At 42.0% G+C, this 21344-nt stretch overlaps 1 protein-coding gene across 1 annotated transcript; it reads left to right on the top strand.

Moving 5' to 3' along the window:
• Nucleotides 1-1007: 1007 nt before the first annotated feature.
• On the top strand, nucleotides 1008-21084 carry gtf3c3 (general transcription factor IIIC, polypeptide 3). The gene is made up of 19 exons (XM_075477444.1): nucleotides 1008-1278; nucleotides 1489-1555; nucleotides 2960-3294; nucleotides 3373-3496; nucleotides 3667-3858; nucleotides 7445-7610; nucleotides 8480-8627; nucleotides 9785-9941; nucleotides 10212-10312; nucleotides 10417-10588; nucleotides 14166-14368; nucleotides 16008-16109; nucleotides 16288-16420; nucleotides 17975-18200; nucleotides 19375-19429; nucleotides 19592-19727; nucleotides 20162-20286; nucleotides 20364-20516; nucleotides 20744-21084. The coding sequence occupies exons 1-19, from the start codon at nucleotides 1186-1188 to the stop codon at nucleotides 20864-20866; spliced, it is 2811 nt and encodes a 936-aa protein (XP_075333559.1). The 5' UTR covers nucleotides 1008-1185; the 3' UTR covers nucleotides 20867-21084.
• Nucleotides 21085-21344: the final 260 nt, after the last annotated feature.

Here is a 21344-nt window from a genome sequence, read left to right as displayed (position 1 = left end):
CCAATAATGAAATTTTCTTTATCAGCTAAACTAAATCCAAGGGGAGGTTTTTTTGTGGAATAACTGCAGAATTATGCCAGTATACCTTTGGGTAACGATATCATTGAAGGAGGGATTGCCTCATTGACTGTATCAAAGTGACTTTTAGTTCACTTAAGGTTGTATTTATCAATTAAAGTATCACATGTTAAAACATTGCCATAATCATCTAATAATTGTAAAAGAGAGCAGATACCCCTCTCCATCCATTATATGTTAGCACTGTACAGGGAAGAAAATAGGTATGAAACTAGTTTCCAGCACTGGAGAACTATCCCGTCCATAACAGGTGTTGTGCCGAGAAGTGCATCCCCTGCAGGTCCCCTGCTTTAAAGAGAGTCTGGAATGGAATGATATAACTACATTAGAATTTGTTTACCTGATTAAATTAACAGATGCGTATTTCAACAAGTCCAAAATTGCCTCTAAAATTAAATTAAAATAGTCAAATTTCATAGTTCTAGGTTCATTTTTGGATTATTTTATCTGGGCTACTCTGAGTAAAGACTGATATTCATAGAAAATGTCTCCAACCGGCTTTCTGGCTTACTGCAAAAGTGATAGTCACAGCCCTTACTTTGCAATATTTGTACAATAATATAACAATAGGTGAAAGAGATGCTCTAAACTGTACAATTGTGGGATTATCATAAGTGTACTGTACATGTATTATTCATCTACATGAAGAAAAAAGATGAACGAATGAAAAACCATTGTCAGCTCAATATCATCGCTGTAACTTTATTGGAAAAATGTAATAATCCACACGCCTGAAACGGTTTACGCGCGCTCCCGCGAATGGGGATGCATTTCTCGGCAGGCATGCACTTTTCGGCATAATACCTGTTCATAGGGTTACCATGGAGAATCAGAGGAGCTTGTTGCATCCAGAAGATGGCAGTGAGCAACGTTTAGGATGCAAGCTGTCATTGGACCTAAAACAATGAATATCCGGGTCATTTAGCAGTAGATCCGGTTGTACATTATGGAGGATACGAGAAGGCAGAAATGACACAAATAACATAAGCCTCACTAGACCTGAGTTGTCCCTCTTATTTGATGTTTTTATTACGTTAAAGATTTGTGTGACACATTCTCTTAAAGAAGCACTTCCCGTTTGCTTCAGCAGCGGACACGCAGAACGACATGTCTGGTTTCAGCGCTGAGCTGATCGATTATTTGGAGGGTAGAATAACTTTCGAAGAGTTCGACAGAAGGAGAGACGAGCGGAAAATCGAGGTAAATCAAAAAGTGCGACTCGTAAATTGCATAAATCTTTAAAGTTCATATTCTGTGGAAGATGGCTGACGGAAAGAGCTGGTTAAATTATGCTTTATCTGAGCAGCTCGACTTGAGAAAAAAATCGTTGGATTGTTGAGTCTGGTGACTTTCGTTAGTAACATAAAAAGGTGATGCTTTGTTTTTTTTTTTCCCCCTCATGACTCACAGACATTAACTGAAGACGTGGAAGATGATGCTCAGCCGTCTACCTCTGCACAGGCACATGGGAAAATCGGTAACATTACTGTTTATCAGTTGCTGGGGATTCATTAATGAACGATTTTCATATAACAAGGTGCTTTCAACTGATGTGCGTCGCGGAGGAGTTGCCAAGATGGCGGTCTGTGCAGACGAATAGTTTCGTGGCTGGGTCGACCTTTTTCAATTTTAATACTTCACTTATGTATTATTGGATTGGTAAATAATAACAACAAGGGATAGAGGAGACTAAAGATGTACTATCCTTCGGGTAGTAGTCATATCAGAGCAGTTGGTGTCGCAGCTGACTCTCATATCACTCCGCATAGCGCACTATACTGCATATGAGACATATTACAACAGTCACCAAGTGTTCCTGTACAACAGCTCAGTGTCAAACCTTACAGTTTACATAATGGCCAACACAACACAACACAACACAACACTGTAATTCGACTCTATGGGGCTTTGGCATAGGATGTGGTATGCTCTGTGGGGATAGGACAGGGTGTAAAGGAGAAGGGTGTAAGTTACTGGTAACCTAAAAGATCTTCAGGAAGTACTTTTTTCCTGTTTCCAACCTTGTAGACTGAAGGGAGTAATTTGATAATCTGTTGGGGAGAGTTGCATGAACACTCTCAGAAGTGAAGCCATCACTCTCAATACATGGCAATTTGTCTGAGGTTGTGGGATTTGAGATCTGCCCGATTCCCTGCATTTGAACACTTTTAACATGTTGTAATGGGGAACTGTGCCCATGATCAGATTGTTTCAACTCCAGCAGAGAGTATTTTAGATTTGACAGTCATAACAGTCAAATTTCCCCTCAGAAGTCACATTGATAAATCCATTCTTATCAGGGAGGTAATGGTTCTGCTGTGTTAATAATTTCTACAAATGATCATGAACGACGGTGATCAAATGTTTACATTCGCCATAAATCCAAGGAAAATATCTTTTTAAAACCCAACGCTGATGCAGCAATTGTTGAAAGATCTGCTTCCACTTTAGATTGCACTCTTGTGTGATCATCAGGAATAATGCTGCTGGTATTAGTTATGTACTTTGCTAGCATTTTATGGCCAAAAGCAATCCATTGATAACTAAACTGATTCAGATAGTAGAAAAAAATTGGTTCTTCATGGTTTAATTTTCCAAGTCGGATTAAGTGGAAGATGGATCATAAATCTACAGAAACACATAAGCCATCATTTTTTGCTAAATAATCTTTTTTTTCTTTTAAGATTTAAAATGAATAAATAAGATAAAATGAGTTTCTTAACGATTTCTTTTCGTTTTTTGCTGGCAAACAGCTTTAGACACTATAAAGAATGATATGAAATACTTGGTCAGCTACTTGAAATTTCTTTCTTTTGATGACAAATGAAAAATGTTGACGTTAAAGTGACATCAGTTGACAAGGCTTCTCATGTCTTCTCAGAGGAAGGAGTCAGCCCAGGAGTACAGCTCGCCTTTGCTTCCATTCTAGGAGAAACAGTAGAGCATCCATCTTCAGAGGAAGAAGAGAAAGAGGAAGAAGAGGACAGCTTGAGCTATGTTGATGATGAACATGATAAGGATTACAATGCAGAGGAGGATGAGGGGGTAAAGGTTAAGGCTGAAGAGTCAGGGGTAAGTCAGCGGCGAGGCGGGAGAGAAGGGAGAAGAGGTGCGAGGAGGAAGCAGAGCATGGAGCAGACAGCAGAGGAAGTCTCTGTGGGAGACGTGTTCGCACTGGAGATGGAGCTAAACCGAGAAAACAAGAAGTTGATGAAGGTAAGAAGGAAAAGAAATGTCATTCCCACCTCTCCTCTCCTCACTTCTTATTTATTATATGGCCGTGTGTCTGTCCAGGGGCGACGTCATGGTAGCAAGCTGCCTCAGGCGCTTAGGGGCTTGATGGGAGAGGCCAACATCCGCTATGCTAGAGGAGAGAAAGAGGATGCCATCTTAATGTGTATGGAAATCATAAGACAGGGTACGAAACAAGTGCTATGTCTATTTTTAGATTCATCTCAATCTTGTAGACAATGCAGGCAGAGAACAACTTTGAAGACTTGGTCACAAAAAACACATTAATAATTTCTTCACTAAAAGTAAGCAGTTCTGTTCAGCATGACGAGTTCAAATGATAAATCTGTTGTTTAGCTCCTCTGGCCTATGAGCCCTTCTCCACATTGGCAATGATCTATGAGGATAATGAAGATATGGACAAAGCGCTGCAGTTTGGTCTTATCGCTGCCCACCTCAACCCATCGGACTGTGATGAGTGGATACGACTGGCTGACATGTCTCTTGAGCAGGACAACATCCGACAAGCCGTCATCTGCTACAGTAAAGGTCAGTTTGTTGCTGTGTCATTGGATCCTTCAGCTTTGTTTCGATCTACGTTTTCATCTATTTATTTATTAGAAGGGGTGGGGGGTGGTGGAAGAGTTAAAGCTATTTGAGGCTATAGAAGACCAAGCTCATTTCCACTGCTTATATTTGGGATCTTATTCTATCGATCACTCCCCACAGCTCATGACCATAGTGAAGGTGGGAACGTATATCAACTGGTTAACTCCATCTTTCAACTCAGCTTCTACTTGACGCCTCAAGTAGAAGCTGCTCTACTTGATGCAAAAAAGTTAAGAGACAAAAGAAAGTGGTGGAGGCAGATGCAGCAAAATGCCTTAAAATCACTGACTTTCCTTTTGGTGCTGCTTCCACGTCTGCCATCAAATGTGAGATGGCAGTGAGGGGGCTGGTGGTGACATGCAGGATGAGCTAGACGGTAAAACTAAAACAGATTAGCCCATACAGCTCAGAGTAAGCAGAGCCCCAAGACTGAGCAGAAACATAAGAGCGAATGAGTGTAGCCAAAACGAGCCATGAAAAGGAGGTGAGACTGAAGACTAATTTGTGATCATTTTACATCCGCTTCCATTTCAAACGTTGCCAAGCGTCACTGCTCACATACTCCCATGCGTGCTTTATGCTGGCACGGTTGTTAGGCAATATGTCCACCAGAGGGCAATATTGTACCTCAAATCCAAATCATGTCCAATCTCCTCCCAACTGTTCTGAAGGAGTTCTCTATGCCCAGGCGATTATGTGTTCGTAGTTCTGTACACATTTGCTCAGACTCTCTTCAAAAAGTTCATAGTTTCATATTTCATAGCAAAAGACATGTTTTGAATGTACAAAAGTCTTTTGATGACTTTTTTTTTTGAATTTGTGATTGCTTGTATGTTTTCACAGTGTGTGTTTTTATGGTGTCACTTGACTTTGGTTAATTAACCAAAACGTGAACGTTTAAATAGTCAGAGGGAGTTGATTCATTGATGCTAACATGATCCTCCTGCTGCAGCCAGATTTCTGTAAGACAAAATGCGTATATCAATAGGATGATCACAAATCTAATTTATTCACAGAGGTTTGGAAAGGAGAGATCTAATATTCAGAAAACCACATTTAAAGGGATAGTTCGCCTCTTTTGAAGCTGTATGACATCCCATACTAACAATATCGTGCATGTACATTTTCTTACCTCCTGCTGCATCCTGTGAGCAGAGTTCCAGCCTCGTTTTGGCGTTGACGAAGGTAGTCCGGCTAGTTGGCTGGGGTCTCGAAAATAAAGCGTCTTGCTTCTCAAAACAATATGCGTTCAAAAGAGTAATACATTTGCATCACAAAATCGTCCAACCAGAAAAAGTCAGACCTCACAATCGCTTGGCGCTATTTTCTCTCTCCCTTCGTATCACTACGGCTATGTAAACTGTGCAGACCGAGCAGTAAACACAGTAACAGGTGCGGCTATCGGCAGGTGGCTGAACGCATTGATATGAAGGGAGGCAAAAATAGCGCCAAGCGATTGTGAGGTCTGACTTTTTCTGGAGGGACGATTTTGTGATGCAAATGTATTACTCTTTTGAACGCATATTGTTTTGAGAAGCAAAACGCTTTACTTTTGAGGCCCCAGCCAACTAGCCGGACTACCTTCGTCAACGCCAAAACGAGGCTGGAACTCGGCTCACAGGACGCAGCAGGGGGTAGGTCAATGTTCATAAATGATGTTGCTAATATGGGATGTCATACAGATTCATTTCAAAAGAGGCGAACTATCCCTTTAATATTTTTCGTTCAGTTAAATTTTCTTAGTTTTTTTCTAAGATAAAGTATAAGAAATCTTTACATTTTAGAGGTTTGAGAGCAGACACAGTCACTGTGGGATTTTGAAGGTATAGCAGCAGGTGGGAAGCTGCAGAGAATTATGAAAGACTACATTTCTGCATCCTGGCCTCAACACTGAGTTATCATGTTTTTAGATGACCAATAAATTCGGTCATATTTTTTAGAAATTAGAGCCGCTCCTTCCAAAGTGTTGTGATGCCGTCTCTCCTCATCAGACCAGGTTTTCCCCAGAAAGATTGCCAATTACCTATGTAGTCCACGTTGTTTGCTGGACACCATCTAGACAACCAGCAGTTTAAAGGTGATAGAGAATGGTTGAATGGGGCATTAATCCTTGTTCTGTGATGTGATATGTAGCCCAAAAAAAATTGGTTGGGTCTGTAATGGCTCAGAACCTCCCTAAAAGGCTATCTGAAACAGATATGTTACTATGCTGGGTTTAGAATGCGTCGTTTGCCCTTATTGGCAGGTTTCAGAGCTTATCTGGCAACCTCATTATGAAATGCAGGTAGGTGTTGGCGCTATTCGCTTGCTCTCACTGAAAACAGAGCTATAGAGTAATACACTGACTGAAAAGAAAGCTCATCAGAATCAGAATTAGTTTTTATTGCCATTGTTAGTGAACAGTGTTCACTAACTAGGAATTTGCTGCGGCGTAAGGTGCAAACATGTAACATAGGATATAAAAATAAAGAATAAAAATAAATGAATATAAAATGTACAAGGTGTGTACAACAATACACAGTATCCAATATACAGAGCAACAACAGTGCAGCTTCATTAGTGCAATTTTAATGATGGTAAAGTGACTGGGGCAGGTTATGAGGTGATTATGAAGTGTTCATAAGTCCAACTGCAAGGGGGAAAATCTGTTTTTGTGACGGGAGGTTCTGGTCCGAATGGAGCGCAGCCTCCTGCCCGAGGGGAGTGGTGCAAATAGAGAAGGGTCAGCCGTGATCCGACCTGCTCGCCCCATAGTCCTGGAGACGTGCAGGTCATGGATAGATGGGAGGCTGCAGCCGATCACCTTCTCAGCGGAGCGCACAGCTCGCTGCAGTCTGCGTCTGTCCCTGTCGGAACTGACCCTGTACTGAGCAAAATTCCGACTGAAGCCTGCTCGGAATCGTGCAAGGTTTGTGAAACTGTACTCCGTGAAATGCGCAGAGCAAAGGAAAAGTCGGCGGTTGTATGTACTGGGGATGCTGTTAAAACTGTGTTAAAAAAGTGACATCACTTTTTCACAAAAACGGATTGGCACTTTTTCTGGGGGATATTCAAAAAAGGGGAGTACTTGAAACAGAGGTTCTGACACTTGCTGGCACTTCGTGTGTACTCCCCACAGCGGGGAGACTCAGAACTAACACCAAAAACATGAAAAAGACTATTTTGATTCTCTATCCCCTTTAAGGATGACATGCGACTAACATGTAATCACTGGCCAGATTTGGCAGAGGTCCAGAGGGAGTCTGACATTGTTTTGGCAAAATTGCACATTGGAACAACATTCATTTTAGTGAGGGGCGGCTAACAGGGCTATCTACGCTTCGTGGCTTCACAGCCACTAAAAGGGCCTGGCTAGCTATCGGGGGGGGGGGGGGGGGGGGGGGGGGGGTTTCAATGGGGCTTAGAAATACATGTTTTATTGAATTTATTACAGTTCCTTGGATCTTTTAAGATGTTATGGTGCTTTGAGCTCAATATTTCTGTTCATATTTTGATATGCTTTAATGTATAACCCCTTTTTCGGCAGCTATAAAATATGACCCTACCAATGTGCGCTATCTGTGGGAGCGCTCCAGCCTTCACATGCGTTTGGGAGAGCACAAGCAGTGTATGGATGGCTACAGGAGGATCCTGTCTCTGCTCCCACTGGAGGATGGAGAGCACTTCATGCAGCTCTCAAAGGACATGGCTAAGTAAGGGATACAATGATAGAAAATAGAAACAGAATCCAAAATTTAGTGTTTTATTTACTCATCCACCCAGGAATTTATTTACTATTACTATTGTGCAAACTTATTATTTTCCTGTTTCCGTCACAAGTTTTGGTGCGCAACTACTCCCGCACGGTTGTTCTGACCAAGACAAAGATTATCTCTGTGTCCCTCAACCAGGAAAGGCTTATTCAGCCTCATTTTAAAATAAAGAGCCCGGTTGAACAAAGCTAGGAGTTGTCACAGCTATGTTATACATGTCACACCATCAAAGAAAAATATTTCACAGGTTTACCTCATGGGGGAATTTTTGTTCCGAGTCTGTCTACCTGTGTCTGACTAAAACAAACTGCATCACCGCAGCAGCCTGTCATTCAACTGGACCTCATCTTTTCCCTATGAAGCAACCTAATACACACACACACTCAACATCACACTCTACCTGAGAGGTACTTTGCCCACCCATAGCATCAGGTCTCTCTAATCTAAGACCTTCATAAAAAATGACATCAGTGTCTTCAGCAGACCTTTTTGCTGTTCCCAGGTTTAAAACATTTTTTTCAATGTAACTTTCATGTTTTCTGAAACAGCTGTTTGTTCTCCTCTGTGTCTGTCTCTGGCTTACAAAGTGCTTCTGTGTGCTTTCCCTCCCTCATGCTGACTAAAGCAGGCAGGTTTCACCACAGCAAGCCAGTATCTCATGTCAAACTATCGTTTAGCTTATTTCTGTACTTGAGCTGTTTCATGTTGAATTTCATGTTCGGCAACAAGCAGGTCTCTCGGCGGGCAGTAGCTTGATTGGCACCCATCAAAATGACTCTCATATTTACCTGTATGTTTGTGTGTTTTAGGAGTTACTATGAGAGTAATGACCCCCTCGCAGCAATAAGTGTGATTGAGGAAGCTCTGGCACGACACCCTTCCTTGGTCAGTGATGACTTCCTCAACATGGCAGCTGAGCTATATATCGCCAACCACCAGTACAAAGAGGCCCTGCAGGTTTGTATGTGTTCTTTGTACGGATGTCCCGATTAGGTTTTTTTTGCCCTGAGTCATTTGATTTTGAGTATCTGCCGATACCGAGTCCCGATCCGATACCTCTACAGTACATTAAAAAAAAATTAAGAACGGCGAAAAAACAGATCCAGGATGTCCCTGAAATTTTATTTTCTGCACTTATTTTATCATTTAACACTTAGAAACAGAGCACTTTTGTGAGGTAGCTTGAACAAAAAAAGGTAATGAAATAACAAACAAATTCTTCACATTGTGGTTTAGTGCAACAATGTCTAATATAAAAATGAGCAGCAGCTCAACTTGAAATACCTGGCAGGCATGTAAATAAATAAGCAAATAAAAGTGCCACCGTGTTATAAAGTAAGGCCAGTAATGGGCTTTAACTGCACTCCTTATTCTTACTCTCCTCCTCTGGCTTCACAAAAGGAAATGTACGTTTTTCTTGATGAAAACCAACATGTCTACCTTGTCAGGTTTGAGCCTGTTCCTGTTCTCATCACGGATGTCCTTGCCACCTCTTGAAATCCCAAGTTTGCATATCTCACAGTTTGCAATTGCAATGTTTTTGTCATCCACTTTAAAATACCTCCACACCGCGGACATTCCCTTCAAGCTGCTGCCGTGTTCTGCTTCGCTTTACGTCACACAGCAAAGAGACGTCATGCCGCATGAGTTGTTTTTCAGTCGAAATAAAGGCCATGTGGAGGCATTAGAGACCCATCCAAGATACGTCAGCTCCAATAGGCAGCGTCAGTCTATGAGGCGTCTATGTATATTATGTCTATGGTTGAGATGGTCTGACTCTGTACCACCACATAACAGTAAATACTAACCTGTTATTTTTTCCCCATTTGTTTTTAAATATTATAGTTCTGATTTAAAAAATAAATAAATAAATGAATGAGAATAAATATACCTATATAGATAGGCTAGATATCCGATCCCTGATCAGGATGAAACGTCCGATACCGATCGAGTCAGAAACCACGTGATCGGCCCCGATTTCCGATCACATGATCGGATCGGGACATCCCTAGTTCTTTGTGCACGATGCTGACTGTTTACTCATGTCATTAAGACAAAGTAAATGTATGTTGCTGCCTAAGTTAATGATTTACATTTTGTGTTTGGTTTCCTAGGTCTTGGTCCAGTTTGCAGGTATCGTCTTGGTTAAAGCTCAATCCATATCCGAAATCACAACACTGTCACAAAAAGAGAGCGTGACAAAGGAGCAAGAGGACAAAAATGAAGAGGACACAAAGTCAAACACCACAGAGGAAATTGCAGCAGAGAACTGTGAGCTGTTGTTTTTAAAGATTTCCCTTTTATGACCGAGCTCATAACAGAGATAATGAACCACAGTATTGATGCTGAATGTTATGTATTTGATTTTATTTTTCATTGAATGCAAAACTGTAGTAAAGGTGGCTGTAATTCTCAGGATTAATGACCTCCAGCCATCTTACTGTTGAGATATAACAGACCAGCCTGCTTGTATTCTTTGGTGTTTCTGCCGTTTTTTTTTTTTACATTATGACTCATTTTAATTGTATTGTGTGTATCCAGGTGAAATTAAAGATGTACAAGTACCGGACAGTGTCCCAGTGGACCTGAGGGCTAAGCTAATTATCTGCTTCATACACCTGCACGTCTTCACACCACTGGAGGTAAACAGGATAAACATGATTGCATAGCTGGTGACTATTTAAAATTTTTTTAAAAAAATAATTTAACTCTCAAGAAAATAAGCAAAGTTTATACATTTTTGTAGGGCTTAGTGTCCTCACTGATGGAGCAGAGTCCAGAGGAGATTGGTGATCTGTACCTGGATGTAGGTGAAGCCTACCTGGAGCAGGGCGAGTACATGTCTGCTCTGCCTCTTCTTTCTGCCCTCGTCATATCTGACAAGTACAACCTAGCTGTCGTCTGGCTGCGTCATGCAGGTAGTTGTTCTTCATTATTGGTGGAAACATACTGTGTTATTTTGTGATGTGAACTTTTTCTGCTTTCTCTCAACATGCTCATGTAGGGCATTGAAACCATTTTTTCCAATAAGTTAACCAATTCTTGTATGTATGGCTTTTGATAGTTTCATAAAACAGAAACCCCTTCCTGTATAGTTTTGTTTTGTGTTTTGTTTATGTATGTATTTCTTAGCCCAAGGGAAAACGTATATTGACCAAGATGGCGGCGCGTGTACATCGCGAGGCTCAGCGTCTGACTAGATTTAGCAAATTAGTGCTTATTTATATAGTTTTCTCCTGTGTGTTCTTCCGATTCAGCGGGGCGAACCGATCATACAACAGACAGTCACTTCTGGATATTTTTTTAGCTTAGCAATAACGTAGTTTTGGACCATCCATTCAACTTTAACAAACTCCCACCTGAGTTGGTAAAGTCACCGAGGTGTTACGGAGTCATCCAGCCGACCGGTAACTTTCGTTGTTGGCGCCGAGATCGCAAACAAAGACGGGGAAAACGCGGGGGTCTGCGTGCTAAGCTAAGCTAAATCCACATCGGCCATCGCTCCCTAGCATTTTCCTCGCCGACGTACGTTCTCTGGCGAATAAGATGGATGAACTCAAGATCTGGACCCTGACTCAGAAAAGGCTCATGGACTGTAGCCTCATGTTCTTCACGGAAACATGGCTTAGCGGCGCTGTTCCGAACTGCGTGGTGGACCTTGAGGGGCGCATGGATCATGTTTACTCCAGTGTGGCTGAGGCATACAAAGCCACTCCCTTTCCCCACCTTGGTCGCTCTGATCACCTCTCTTTGTTCCTGCTCCCCAAGTACTCCCCCATCATCAAACAGATCAAACCTACAATGAGGACCATCATCATCTGGTCCGAGGGTGCTGATTCCATTCTTCAGTAACAATTCCAACAGACAGACTGGAATGTGTTCTCCGCTCAGGCCACCATCAGCCCCTTTCACACTGCGACCCGCTACCTTAGCGGGTCCAAATTGCACCTTCGACCCGCGTCGAGCAATGTGAATGCTTGGCGTGTTGGTGACCCGTGTCGCCTGAAGCCGAGTTCAGGGGGCGTTGCCTAGTGGCAGAGCGTCACACGAAGTAAAATGCTGGGCGTGTACAATGACGTAGGCACAAGCCATGCGTCGGAGGTAGGGTTAAATACACCTTGAGGACTCGTTTTTGCAATTGTATATGCAGTTCATGGAGATGTTATTTTACGGGGTGTGGATGGTCACAACGTGGGATGCCGCCGAAGAACATATGCGGAGAATACAAGAGCACTATAGTCCCCGAAATGTGGCGGTAAATAACGTCCTCTGCTCGGAGGCTGAGGAGCTCGCGGACCTCCTTGTCTCCCCAGTTGGCCAGCTTCAAAAATGTCTCGAACTTGATGTAGGCTAAAACAGAGTAAAACTTGTCCTCACCTGTCGCTGTTGTTCTGAATCAGCTGTCCATTCTGTCTTTTAAACTCCTCACGTCACGCCACGCCCACGTCTGACCCGCGTCGATTGCGTTCACACCAAACTCGGCTCGGCAAAAAGACTAGGGTCCGACGCGGGTCGAAAGCCGAGTCGAGTTGACGCGGCAGCCTTTCCCAACCAGAAGCCCTGGATGAACAGAGAGGTACGCCTTCTGCTCAAAGCCAGAAATGTAGCCTTCAAGTCTGGAGACCGGGAGGCCTACAGCTCAGCCAGAGCCAACCTGAGACGGGGAATCTCACAGGCCAAACATGGCTACAAACTGAAGGTTGAAGAACACTTCAACTCCTCTGACCCTCGGCGTATGTGGCAGGGCATACAGACACTCACCAGCTCCACCTCCCTCCCAGACGAGCTTAACCACTTCTACGCTCGCTTTGACCGGGAAAACAGGGAGGTGATGTCCAAGGTAGATCTACCTCTCAAGGATCTGCCTCTCACACGCTCCACCTCGGAGGTCTGTAACATCCTGAGCATGGTGAACGCCCGGAAGGCAGCTGGCCCCAATGGAATACCTGGTTGCGTACTCAAAGCCTGTGCAGAGCAGCTGGCTGGGGTCTTTGCGGACATCTTCAACCTGTCCCTGGCCCAAGCAGTTGTCCTCATCACCTTCAAGACCGCCACCATCAGGCCAGTGCCGAAGCACTCCACCGCTACGGCCCTGAAAAACTTCCATCCTGTTGCCCTCACCCCCATCATCGCTAAGTGCTTTGAGAGACTGGTCCTTGCACACGTAAAACCGTGCCTACCGGCTACTCTGGACCCTAATCAGTTTGCCTACCACCACAACAGGTCAACTGAGGATGCCATCTCCACAGCACTTCACCCCTCACTGTCACACCTTGACTCCCCAAACTGTTACGCCAGAATGCTGTTCATCGACTTCAGTTCAGCATTCAATACGGTGATCCCCTCCAAGCTGATCTCAAAGCTCAACCAGCTTGGCATCAACTCATCCCTCTGTAACTGGACTTTGGACTTTCTATCTAACAGACCCCAGTCTGTTAAAATAGACAACCTCTCCTCCTCCACCATCACCCTGAACCGGCGTGCCGCAAGGCTGTGTGCTGAGCCCTCTCCTTTACTCCCTATTCACCCACGACTGCGAAACAATAACAACAAAACCAAGAAGATCATCGTGGACTTCAGGCGGGCTGGGAGCCATCCACACACCCCTATCTCCATCAACGGAGCTGAAGTGGAGCGTGTGTCCAGCTTCAAGTTCCTTGGCATCCACATCGCCGATGATCTCACCTGGTCCATTAACTCCTCCATCCTGGTTAAGAAGGCACAACAGCGCCTCTACTTTCTGCTGAGCCTTAAGAAAGCTCACCTCTGTCCTAGGATCCTGGTGAACTTCTACCGCTGTACCATTGAGAGTATTCTCACTAACTGTATCACAGTATGGTACGGCAACTGCTCCGCATCAGACCGGAAAGCACTCCAGCAGGCTCAGGAAGAGCTTCTTCCACGAGGCGGTGATCCTGCTGAGCTCTAACCCATCCCTCCACCCTACTCCAACCACCCACTCTTCTCCATCCGCCCACCCTTCCCCTCCCACCCAATAGCACCATCTTGCACTCCACTGCCATTTGCACAACTTCTGGTTTGCACTAGTTCTGGTTTGCACTGTTCTTTTTCACTCTGTTTTGCACTGTCTATGCACTATTTATATTTAATTATTTAATTTATTAATCTTCAGTTACTTATTTACATAGTGTATATATAGTGTATATATTTAGTCTGTATATATTATGTGTATATTATGTACATATTATTTATTCTGTATATATAAAAGCACACCTTTGGTTGGATGCTAACTGCATTTCATTGGTTTGTACCTGTACTTGCTCTTTGACAATAAAGTTGTATCTAATGTAATCTAATCTAATTTAAGTTTAGTTTTGACTACAGTGGTTTTGAGAGCTCAATGGAAAGCTTAAACAACCCTCAAGGAATTGTAAAAAATGTAAATATTAAGTATGATTTTGCACTGGTTTAAACGTTTAATACCGTTGGGTTAACAGGATGATTACAAATATCCATATTTCCTCTCTGTTGAAGAGTGTCTTAAGGCTCTGGGCCACATGGAGGGGGCAGCAGAGAGCTATACTAAAGTAGTGGAGATGGCACCACAGCACCTCGAGGCCAGACTTTCCCTTTCAACACTACAACAGCAGCTGGGACGGATGGATTGTGCTCTTAAAGCGCTGGAGTCCATGTATGACAGTGAAACATTGGCACAGGATTCATCTGCCGCACAGAAGGTGAGAACACATTCTTTGTAAATGTATCGGACTTCATTTAGGGGCTTCTTTTTATGTGATCTGAAATGTTGCTTTCTTTTATTTTTATTTTTTCTCACTATCGAGGAATTTGTTTTCATCCAATATTTAAAATGGTTCGCTATGCTGCATTTCAGATGTTGAAATGTACAAGAAAACTTAACTCGGGGCACACGCTTTCACCAAAAAAAATCTTCTAAGAAAATCTTCAAAAAAAAAAATATACATAAATCTTCTAAGATAATCATTTGATGCTAACAGTGCTATCTCTCCATTTGACACCACATCTCAACGCTGCATACAACCAGGAACCCTGCCACTCCCCTCTCTTGGGAAGGCATAAACTCTAGTTGATTTTCATAACACTGAGCTGGCTTGTTTGGTCAGTATAAAAAAATAAAACAAAACAAAAAGCCTGTTTCCTCAAATAAAAAACAGGATAGATTTTCTTTCTTCATTTTAGCCAAATATTTCCTTTTTAATGGGATTATTTAGGCCATTGACATTTAAGGAATCCAATTTCACTTGATTATAATATGATATCTGTTTTAAGTAAAAGAGGTGATCAACAATGACCCGCTGTAACATTGCCAGAATTTTAGCAGGAGACAAAAAGAAAAGACACCAAGAAAGTTTTCACCGCCAAAGGAATGGGAGGGATTCAAATTATTACATTGTTTAGTCTTGTTGGAAGACTATGGACTTGTTGTCTAAAGGGAACTTTGACTTAGAAATTCCACCTTGGCCTCTTCTGTGCTGTAAATTGGAGCCTCTGTGTCCCAGTGGATTCACATCCTGGTAAACACTGTCTGAATTGGATGCCTGTCTCCTTCAAGATTATTTAATATGCATTTTATTTTTTCCTCTTTTGGATAATATCTGTCAGATAGTCCAGGTTAAAGACACTAATATATTCATTATTCATCAATTCACCCTCCTCTCCCCTCTCTCGACATAGAAGCAAATATTGTTTTTTCCGTTGATCTAGGTTCCAGATCAGTTGGCTTTTCTTCTTGAAATATCTGCTGTTTGAGAGAAATATGCAGCTTCTTTAAATGTTTCTTCATCACTTCACACAGCTTCTCCAAATGCGTGAAAACATTTTTTATCTCCTTCTAGACTCAACTGCTTGCTGATAATTTAAAATCCCATGTGCATACTGATTTCACGGCCGGTCAGGCCTGTGTCTTCTTGGCAGCCATCTTTTTGACAGATTTGAGAGTGTCAATGTGTCCTCTTTTTCTCTTTTTTTAAAATGAGTTGTTAATAGCTTTCTCTCCTCTTTCCCCTTACTCATTTCAGTTTAAGTTTAAGATGCTTGTGTTTTTAGGACAGTTTTAAACTCTAGTTGCCAAAGCCTTGGTATCTCACAGCTAACTCCAAGAGGTTCAGTGAATGTCAGAAATTGAAATATGTAAAATAAAAGCTTCCTGTTTTGCTTTTTTCCTTTTGGTTTACAACTTATTTTAACGATGGTGCGCCCACTGCAAAATTAGTCCCATCATTCTATTATAATTATTTTAATATAATCTTTGTTTTGTATTACAGAAAATGAAAATATTGCAGTGTCAGTTCTTTCTGATATTGTGTAGCTCAACAATTTGTCCTATATATTTTTTAGGAATTAAAGCTTTTACTGCATCGCTCAACACTGTTAAAGACACAAGGCCAAATGCACAACTACCTGGATGCTATGATTACTATGATCTCGATGCTGCTCAAGGTAACCCCCAAGCACATGGAATACCTTTTACCTAGAAAACGTCTATTGACAATGACTGATTGAAGTGAGAAAAAAATTATTACATACAAAAGATGAAACTGACAATCTTTTATTTTTTAATGCCTTACATGAATGTTTCCCTGTCTTAAGAGCTTCTCTGTGTATGCATGTGTTATAGGTGGCCATGCAGCGAGCTAAAGTATGTGTGCGTTCTGTAACTCTGTCAGGAGAGAATCACCTGAGGCTGGTGAAGATTGAAAATATGCAACCGGAGATCGATGACCATGAAACTGCCTATCTGGACAACACAGGTGTCGATATATCCATATTTATCAATATGTATATATACATTACTCACAAAAAGTTAGGGATATTTGGCAAAATTTATGGAAAATGTAAAAAGTTTATGCTACAGTGATATTATATCATGAAAGTAGGGCATTTAAGTAGAAGCATGCACTGGTGATTTCCTAATCTCAAACAATTTATTGCAACAAAAGCCAACAACAGTGGTAGATATATCACAACAAAAAATGTCAATGTCTCAATAACTTGTCATATGCCCTTGAGCATCAATTACAGCTTAACAACAACGTCTCATGCTGTTCACAAGTCGCCTTACAAGTCGCCTTGTCTGCTGAGGCATGGCATCCCACTCTTCTTGAAGGGCGGCCCTCAGGTCATTGAGGTTCTGGGATACAGAGTTACCATTCACAAAGTGTAGGGCAGTTCTGTACTGACTAGACACACCTGCCCACATTGTAACACCACCACCACCAAAGGCTCATCTGTCGACAACAGTGGCTGACGCAAAGCGCTCTCCTCGACGTCTCCAACATTGTTGGTGTCCATCATTTCTGCTCAACGTGAATCGACTTTCATCAGAGAACAGCAGAGAGTCCCACTGGTCCCTCGTCTCCAGCGTAGATGCTCCCTGGCTCATGCAACACGATGGCACCTGTGCCCGGTGGTGTGGTCAGGTACCCTTGCAGGTCGCCTAACACGCAGACCACGCTGATGTAAACGGTTTCGAATGGTCTGACGTGACACTTGGGTGCCTCTCACCTCCCTTGAATGTGCCTGGAATTGAGTGGCATTCATCATCCGGTTCCGCAGGGCGCTGTTCACAATGAAGCGGTCATCAGTGTGGGACGTGGCCAAAGGACGTCCACTTCTATGCCTTTCTGTGACTCTTCCAGTCTCTCTGTATCTCTGTTGCAACCTGCTGATGACACTCTGTGACACTCTGAGCTCAGTGGCCACATCCGTCTGAGAACATCCCGTTTGAAGCTTCGCAACGGCGGGGTACTGTTGATCAATTGTTAGGTGTCGTCTTGGTCTCATGATGCCAAAATGTGAACGGCATGATGAGGAGGACTGTTTACATACCGATTCTAATTGAACCAGGAAATTGATTGGTCGATTCATCAAACACCTGTTGTGAATTTTGCCGTTAAACATCCTTGTTGGAGAACAGCAACTTGTGCGAAAACTACTGAAACATTGAACAGTTGAACATGTGCATTCAAAGGTTCACAGAAGGTCACATTAAGTTCACCTGTAAAGGTTAGAATGCATTTTAGGTTCACTCTGAAATTTCACCCAAAAGCTGAATGTCCCTAACTTTTTGTGAGTAGTGTGTCTATTTGTATATTTTTATATATATATATATACATATATATACCCACCCAGACCCCGTAAATACATAATTGAAGATATGTTTACAGTAAAAATTAATTAAGTGAATAGAACTCTTTACAGATCCCTAAGATGATTAAAAAAGACCATGTTAGAAAATGAAATTTTTTTTCAGAATAACCAGACACGAACTGATACCTTGATGGCCTGATCATCTTTTTGCACAGGTAAAACCAACGTTTTATCCAAAGAGGACTGGTGGCAGCTCCTGGTGAGCTGCGTGCTGACGTTGTGTGAGGTGAAGCGCTACGAAGAGGCTGAGCTCCTTGTGGAGTCAGCTATGGAGTTTTACTCCTTCTATGACAATAAACCCAGGAGGAAGGAGCTAGAGTTCTTTGGCCTCTCTGCCACCATCCTTGACCACAACTACTACAAGGCGTACAACTACATCAGGTAAACTTTAAAGGGGCACTAGGTAGCATTTTCACCTAAAATTATAGCCTTCAGGAGTTTAACAAAGGTTAAACAAGTCAAAGGTAAGCGAATGAAGCCTGTCTCGCTCCCAACAGGGGTCTGTATGCTGAAAATCCCATATGTAACTTCGGCAGGAGCGACCCGCTTCTGAAGTGTCGTGATGCGCGAGAAGAGTCGTTTGTGTTTACGGCACTTAGCTAGGTACTGTATGCTAGCTGTAGTTGTAGCTATGTGTTCGCTTGCGTTGAAGAGCCAACACCAAGCGTTTCATATTCTGCCTTTCACAGACTGAATATGAAACGTTCGATGTTGGCACTTCCCATCTTTGTGAAATTTCTCCAAGCGTGATCTTGTTCATCTACCATAGTGATCTGCGTTTTAGATCGTAAAGAGTCAGGTGATGATGGTGCTCTAATTCCTCCTGAGTTCGAGACGTAGCCTAGCTTCAGAAATACACGGACTGACCTGATTAGAATAAGAATAGCGTTTTGATCCGAACAAGAATTGTTATCTACAAATGAAAATTGATTAATTTGTGATTGTAATCGGAATAGAGTAGAGCTAGTCTGCGTTTATTGCGGCGTGTATGTTGGTAGTGCTTGCGCGCATCTGTCTAAGATGTAACTTTTGTAAGTGTCTGCTAATACAAAGGAATCACTCCACGAATACACCATGATGAGGGAAGAATCCCATTCAAGATCAGCAACAGTCCATCCATACATCCATTATCTGCCGCTTGTCCTGGGATCGGGTCGCGGGGACAGCAGCCTGAGCAGAGAAACCCAGACGAGCTGTCCCCGGCCACTTCCTCCAGCAACAGGATTATAGCATATTATCTTGAGTTCTCTCTACAGAAAATCTCTGATTATAGTATCTTACGTGGGCAGTCTACACTTGTGAATCAGATGACCTAACTGCACTGACTAAATAACACAATGGCAGCATTCGCCACGATGTTTAGTTAGTGGGTGTGTACAGGTGGGGATTTTTACGACAGTGTAGAATTTCAGTTTGACCAATAGAGACCGCTATACTGCCGCTAAACTACCTTGTATCCCTTTAATGATTGATGGAGAATATGTCACTAATTAACTTTTTCTTTCATGTTTGTTTTTTGTTAATAAGAAACACTTTATTTTTTTTTTCTTTGCAGATTGATGCTTATGGAAAATGTGCATCAGCCACAGCTTTGGAACATTTTCAATCAGGTGTCTACCTCCCTGATATCTTTGCTGAGCTACTGTTATTTTTAATTTTTATTCGTATGTTCATCTCACATAAAGCAAGTTTGGTATATGTTGCAATGCATTGCCAATATGTCTAGTGTACAGACTTGAATTGTTGATTGTTATTTCTTTTGTTCTCACTAGCTGACCATAACCTCCCAACATCAGCGTCACCACCGCTTCTGTCTCCGCCTACTGTTAAAACATCCTGACAACCACGCCTTGTGTGTCCTCTGTGGACACAACGCCATGGTGTCGGGGAGCTTCAAACATGCTCTTGGTGCTTAACAAACTAGTACTACACTGGCTTTTATAAATGTTTTGGTAAACTACAAATTGTTTAGGTATTATTTACATTCTACATGGTGAATTTATCATTTGTATTTTTTTTTATTTGGGTTTTACACAGACACTCAAGTCTATGGAACTTTCTAATAAACTTTGATTGGAACATGCACACAAAGAGAACCCACATATGTTTCATGATCCTCATGTTTCACTATCCACAAATTTGGATTTTTTTTTTATTCCTCCCTCGTTCTGCTTTTTAAAATACAATGCAGAAAAAAGCATTTGCAAACGTATAACTTGTTTTGTAAACATACTAGCATGTGATGAACCACTCATACGTGTGAAACTGTTTTTTGTTTTGTTTTGAATAGAAGCTTGATCACAGTGACAGTTAAATTCTGCAATACATTCATGTGTTTTCAGGTCAGTATGTTCAGGCCTTACAGACTCACCCTGACAGCCCACTGCACAGCCTGTGTGTGGGCCTCACTTTTTTCCATATGGCCTCTCAGAAGTATGTAGCCAAAAGACATGCACTGGTGCTGCAGGTACACACTCTATTTGATTTTATTGTATTGTTTCAAACAGTATTCTATTATTTTGAAATGTATGTTTGTATCTTCAGGGATTCTCATTCCTGTGGCGGTATGTGGAGCTGCGCGGAGAGTGTCAGGAGAGTATGTACAACTTAGGCCGAGCGCTACACCAGATGGGCCTTACACATTTGGCCACACATTACTACCAAAAGGCACTGACACTCCCTGCACAGAAACTGGAGGTGGGTATACCATTCAACTCATTCATACCACTTTCTCTTATTCTAAATATTATCTTGACTACAGTGTTGGCGCAGTCATCATACTAGCCTTGAACGTGATGAATGTCCCTAGATTAACCCTTTCTCACAAGTATGGTAAACAAATTTGATTTAAAAAAGTATTTTTTTTCCCTCTGTATTTCACCCCTTTCACTTATCCACCTTTTCACCACCCATTCTTCTCACAGGGCATCCCAGATGACCAGGTTGATCTGAGGAGGGAGATTGCCTTTAACTTGTCACTCATCTACCTGGCCAGTAGGAACGTGGAGATGGCGAAGCAGCTCATCAAAACACATTGCATAGTTTGAAAATGTACTGAAGTCCTTCAGCTGGTGTTTGCAGGCATCTTTGATTTTGAGTTATGAGACACCAATTCAGTTCTGGCAACTAAGTCATTGGAAGTATATGGATGGCTTAGAATTCAGTGTTCATTAATAAACCAATACAATAGTAAATACTGTAATATTTCATAAAAATGCATTTCTGAATAAAAGCTTTAAGAAATATTTTTTTAAATAATTCTAGATTGGGAAAAAAAATCTGATCCCCTTGTCAAACTTTTTTCATTTCTTGCTGTTGAATTATTTTACTAGTGTTGTGTAAAACAGTACTGAAATTGATTTATGATGGGTACAACACCCGTTTCTCTTGCTTTCTTGACTCTGCTGACCAGTACTGCCTCATGATAATATTACGACAGCTGAACATTAACATGTAAAAATCGTAACAAACGAGAGTTAAGGAGGCTACACATTACATTTTTAGCAGTTGTCTAAAGTCACTACA

Source organism: Odontesthes bonariensis, chromosome 11, assembly GCF_027942865.1.
Source record: "Odontesthes bonariensis isolate fOdoBon6 chromosome 11, fOdoBon6.hap1, whole genome shotgun sequence".
Taxonomy (NCBI): Eukaryota; Metazoa; Chordata; class Actinopteri; order Atheriniformes; family Atherinopsidae; genus Odontesthes; species Odontesthes bonariensis.
This window is presented reverse-complemented; position numbering and strand designations above follow the sequence as displayed.

Bases quoted from the DNA above. Each gene is read 5' to 3' on its own strand.
- gtf3c3 (XM_075477444.1), top strand. From the start codon at position 1,186: ATGTCTGGTTTCAGCGCTGAGCTGATCGATTATTTGGAGGGTAGAATA. The intron at 3,497-3,666 runs GTACGAAACAAG...TCTGTTGTTTAG, and splicing joins TATGGAAATCATAAGACAGG to CTCCTCTGGCCTATGAGCCC. The intron at 9,942-10,211 runs GTGAGCTGTTGT...GTGTGTATCCAG, and splicing joins GGAAATTGCAGCAGAGAACT to GTGAAATTAAAGATGTACAA.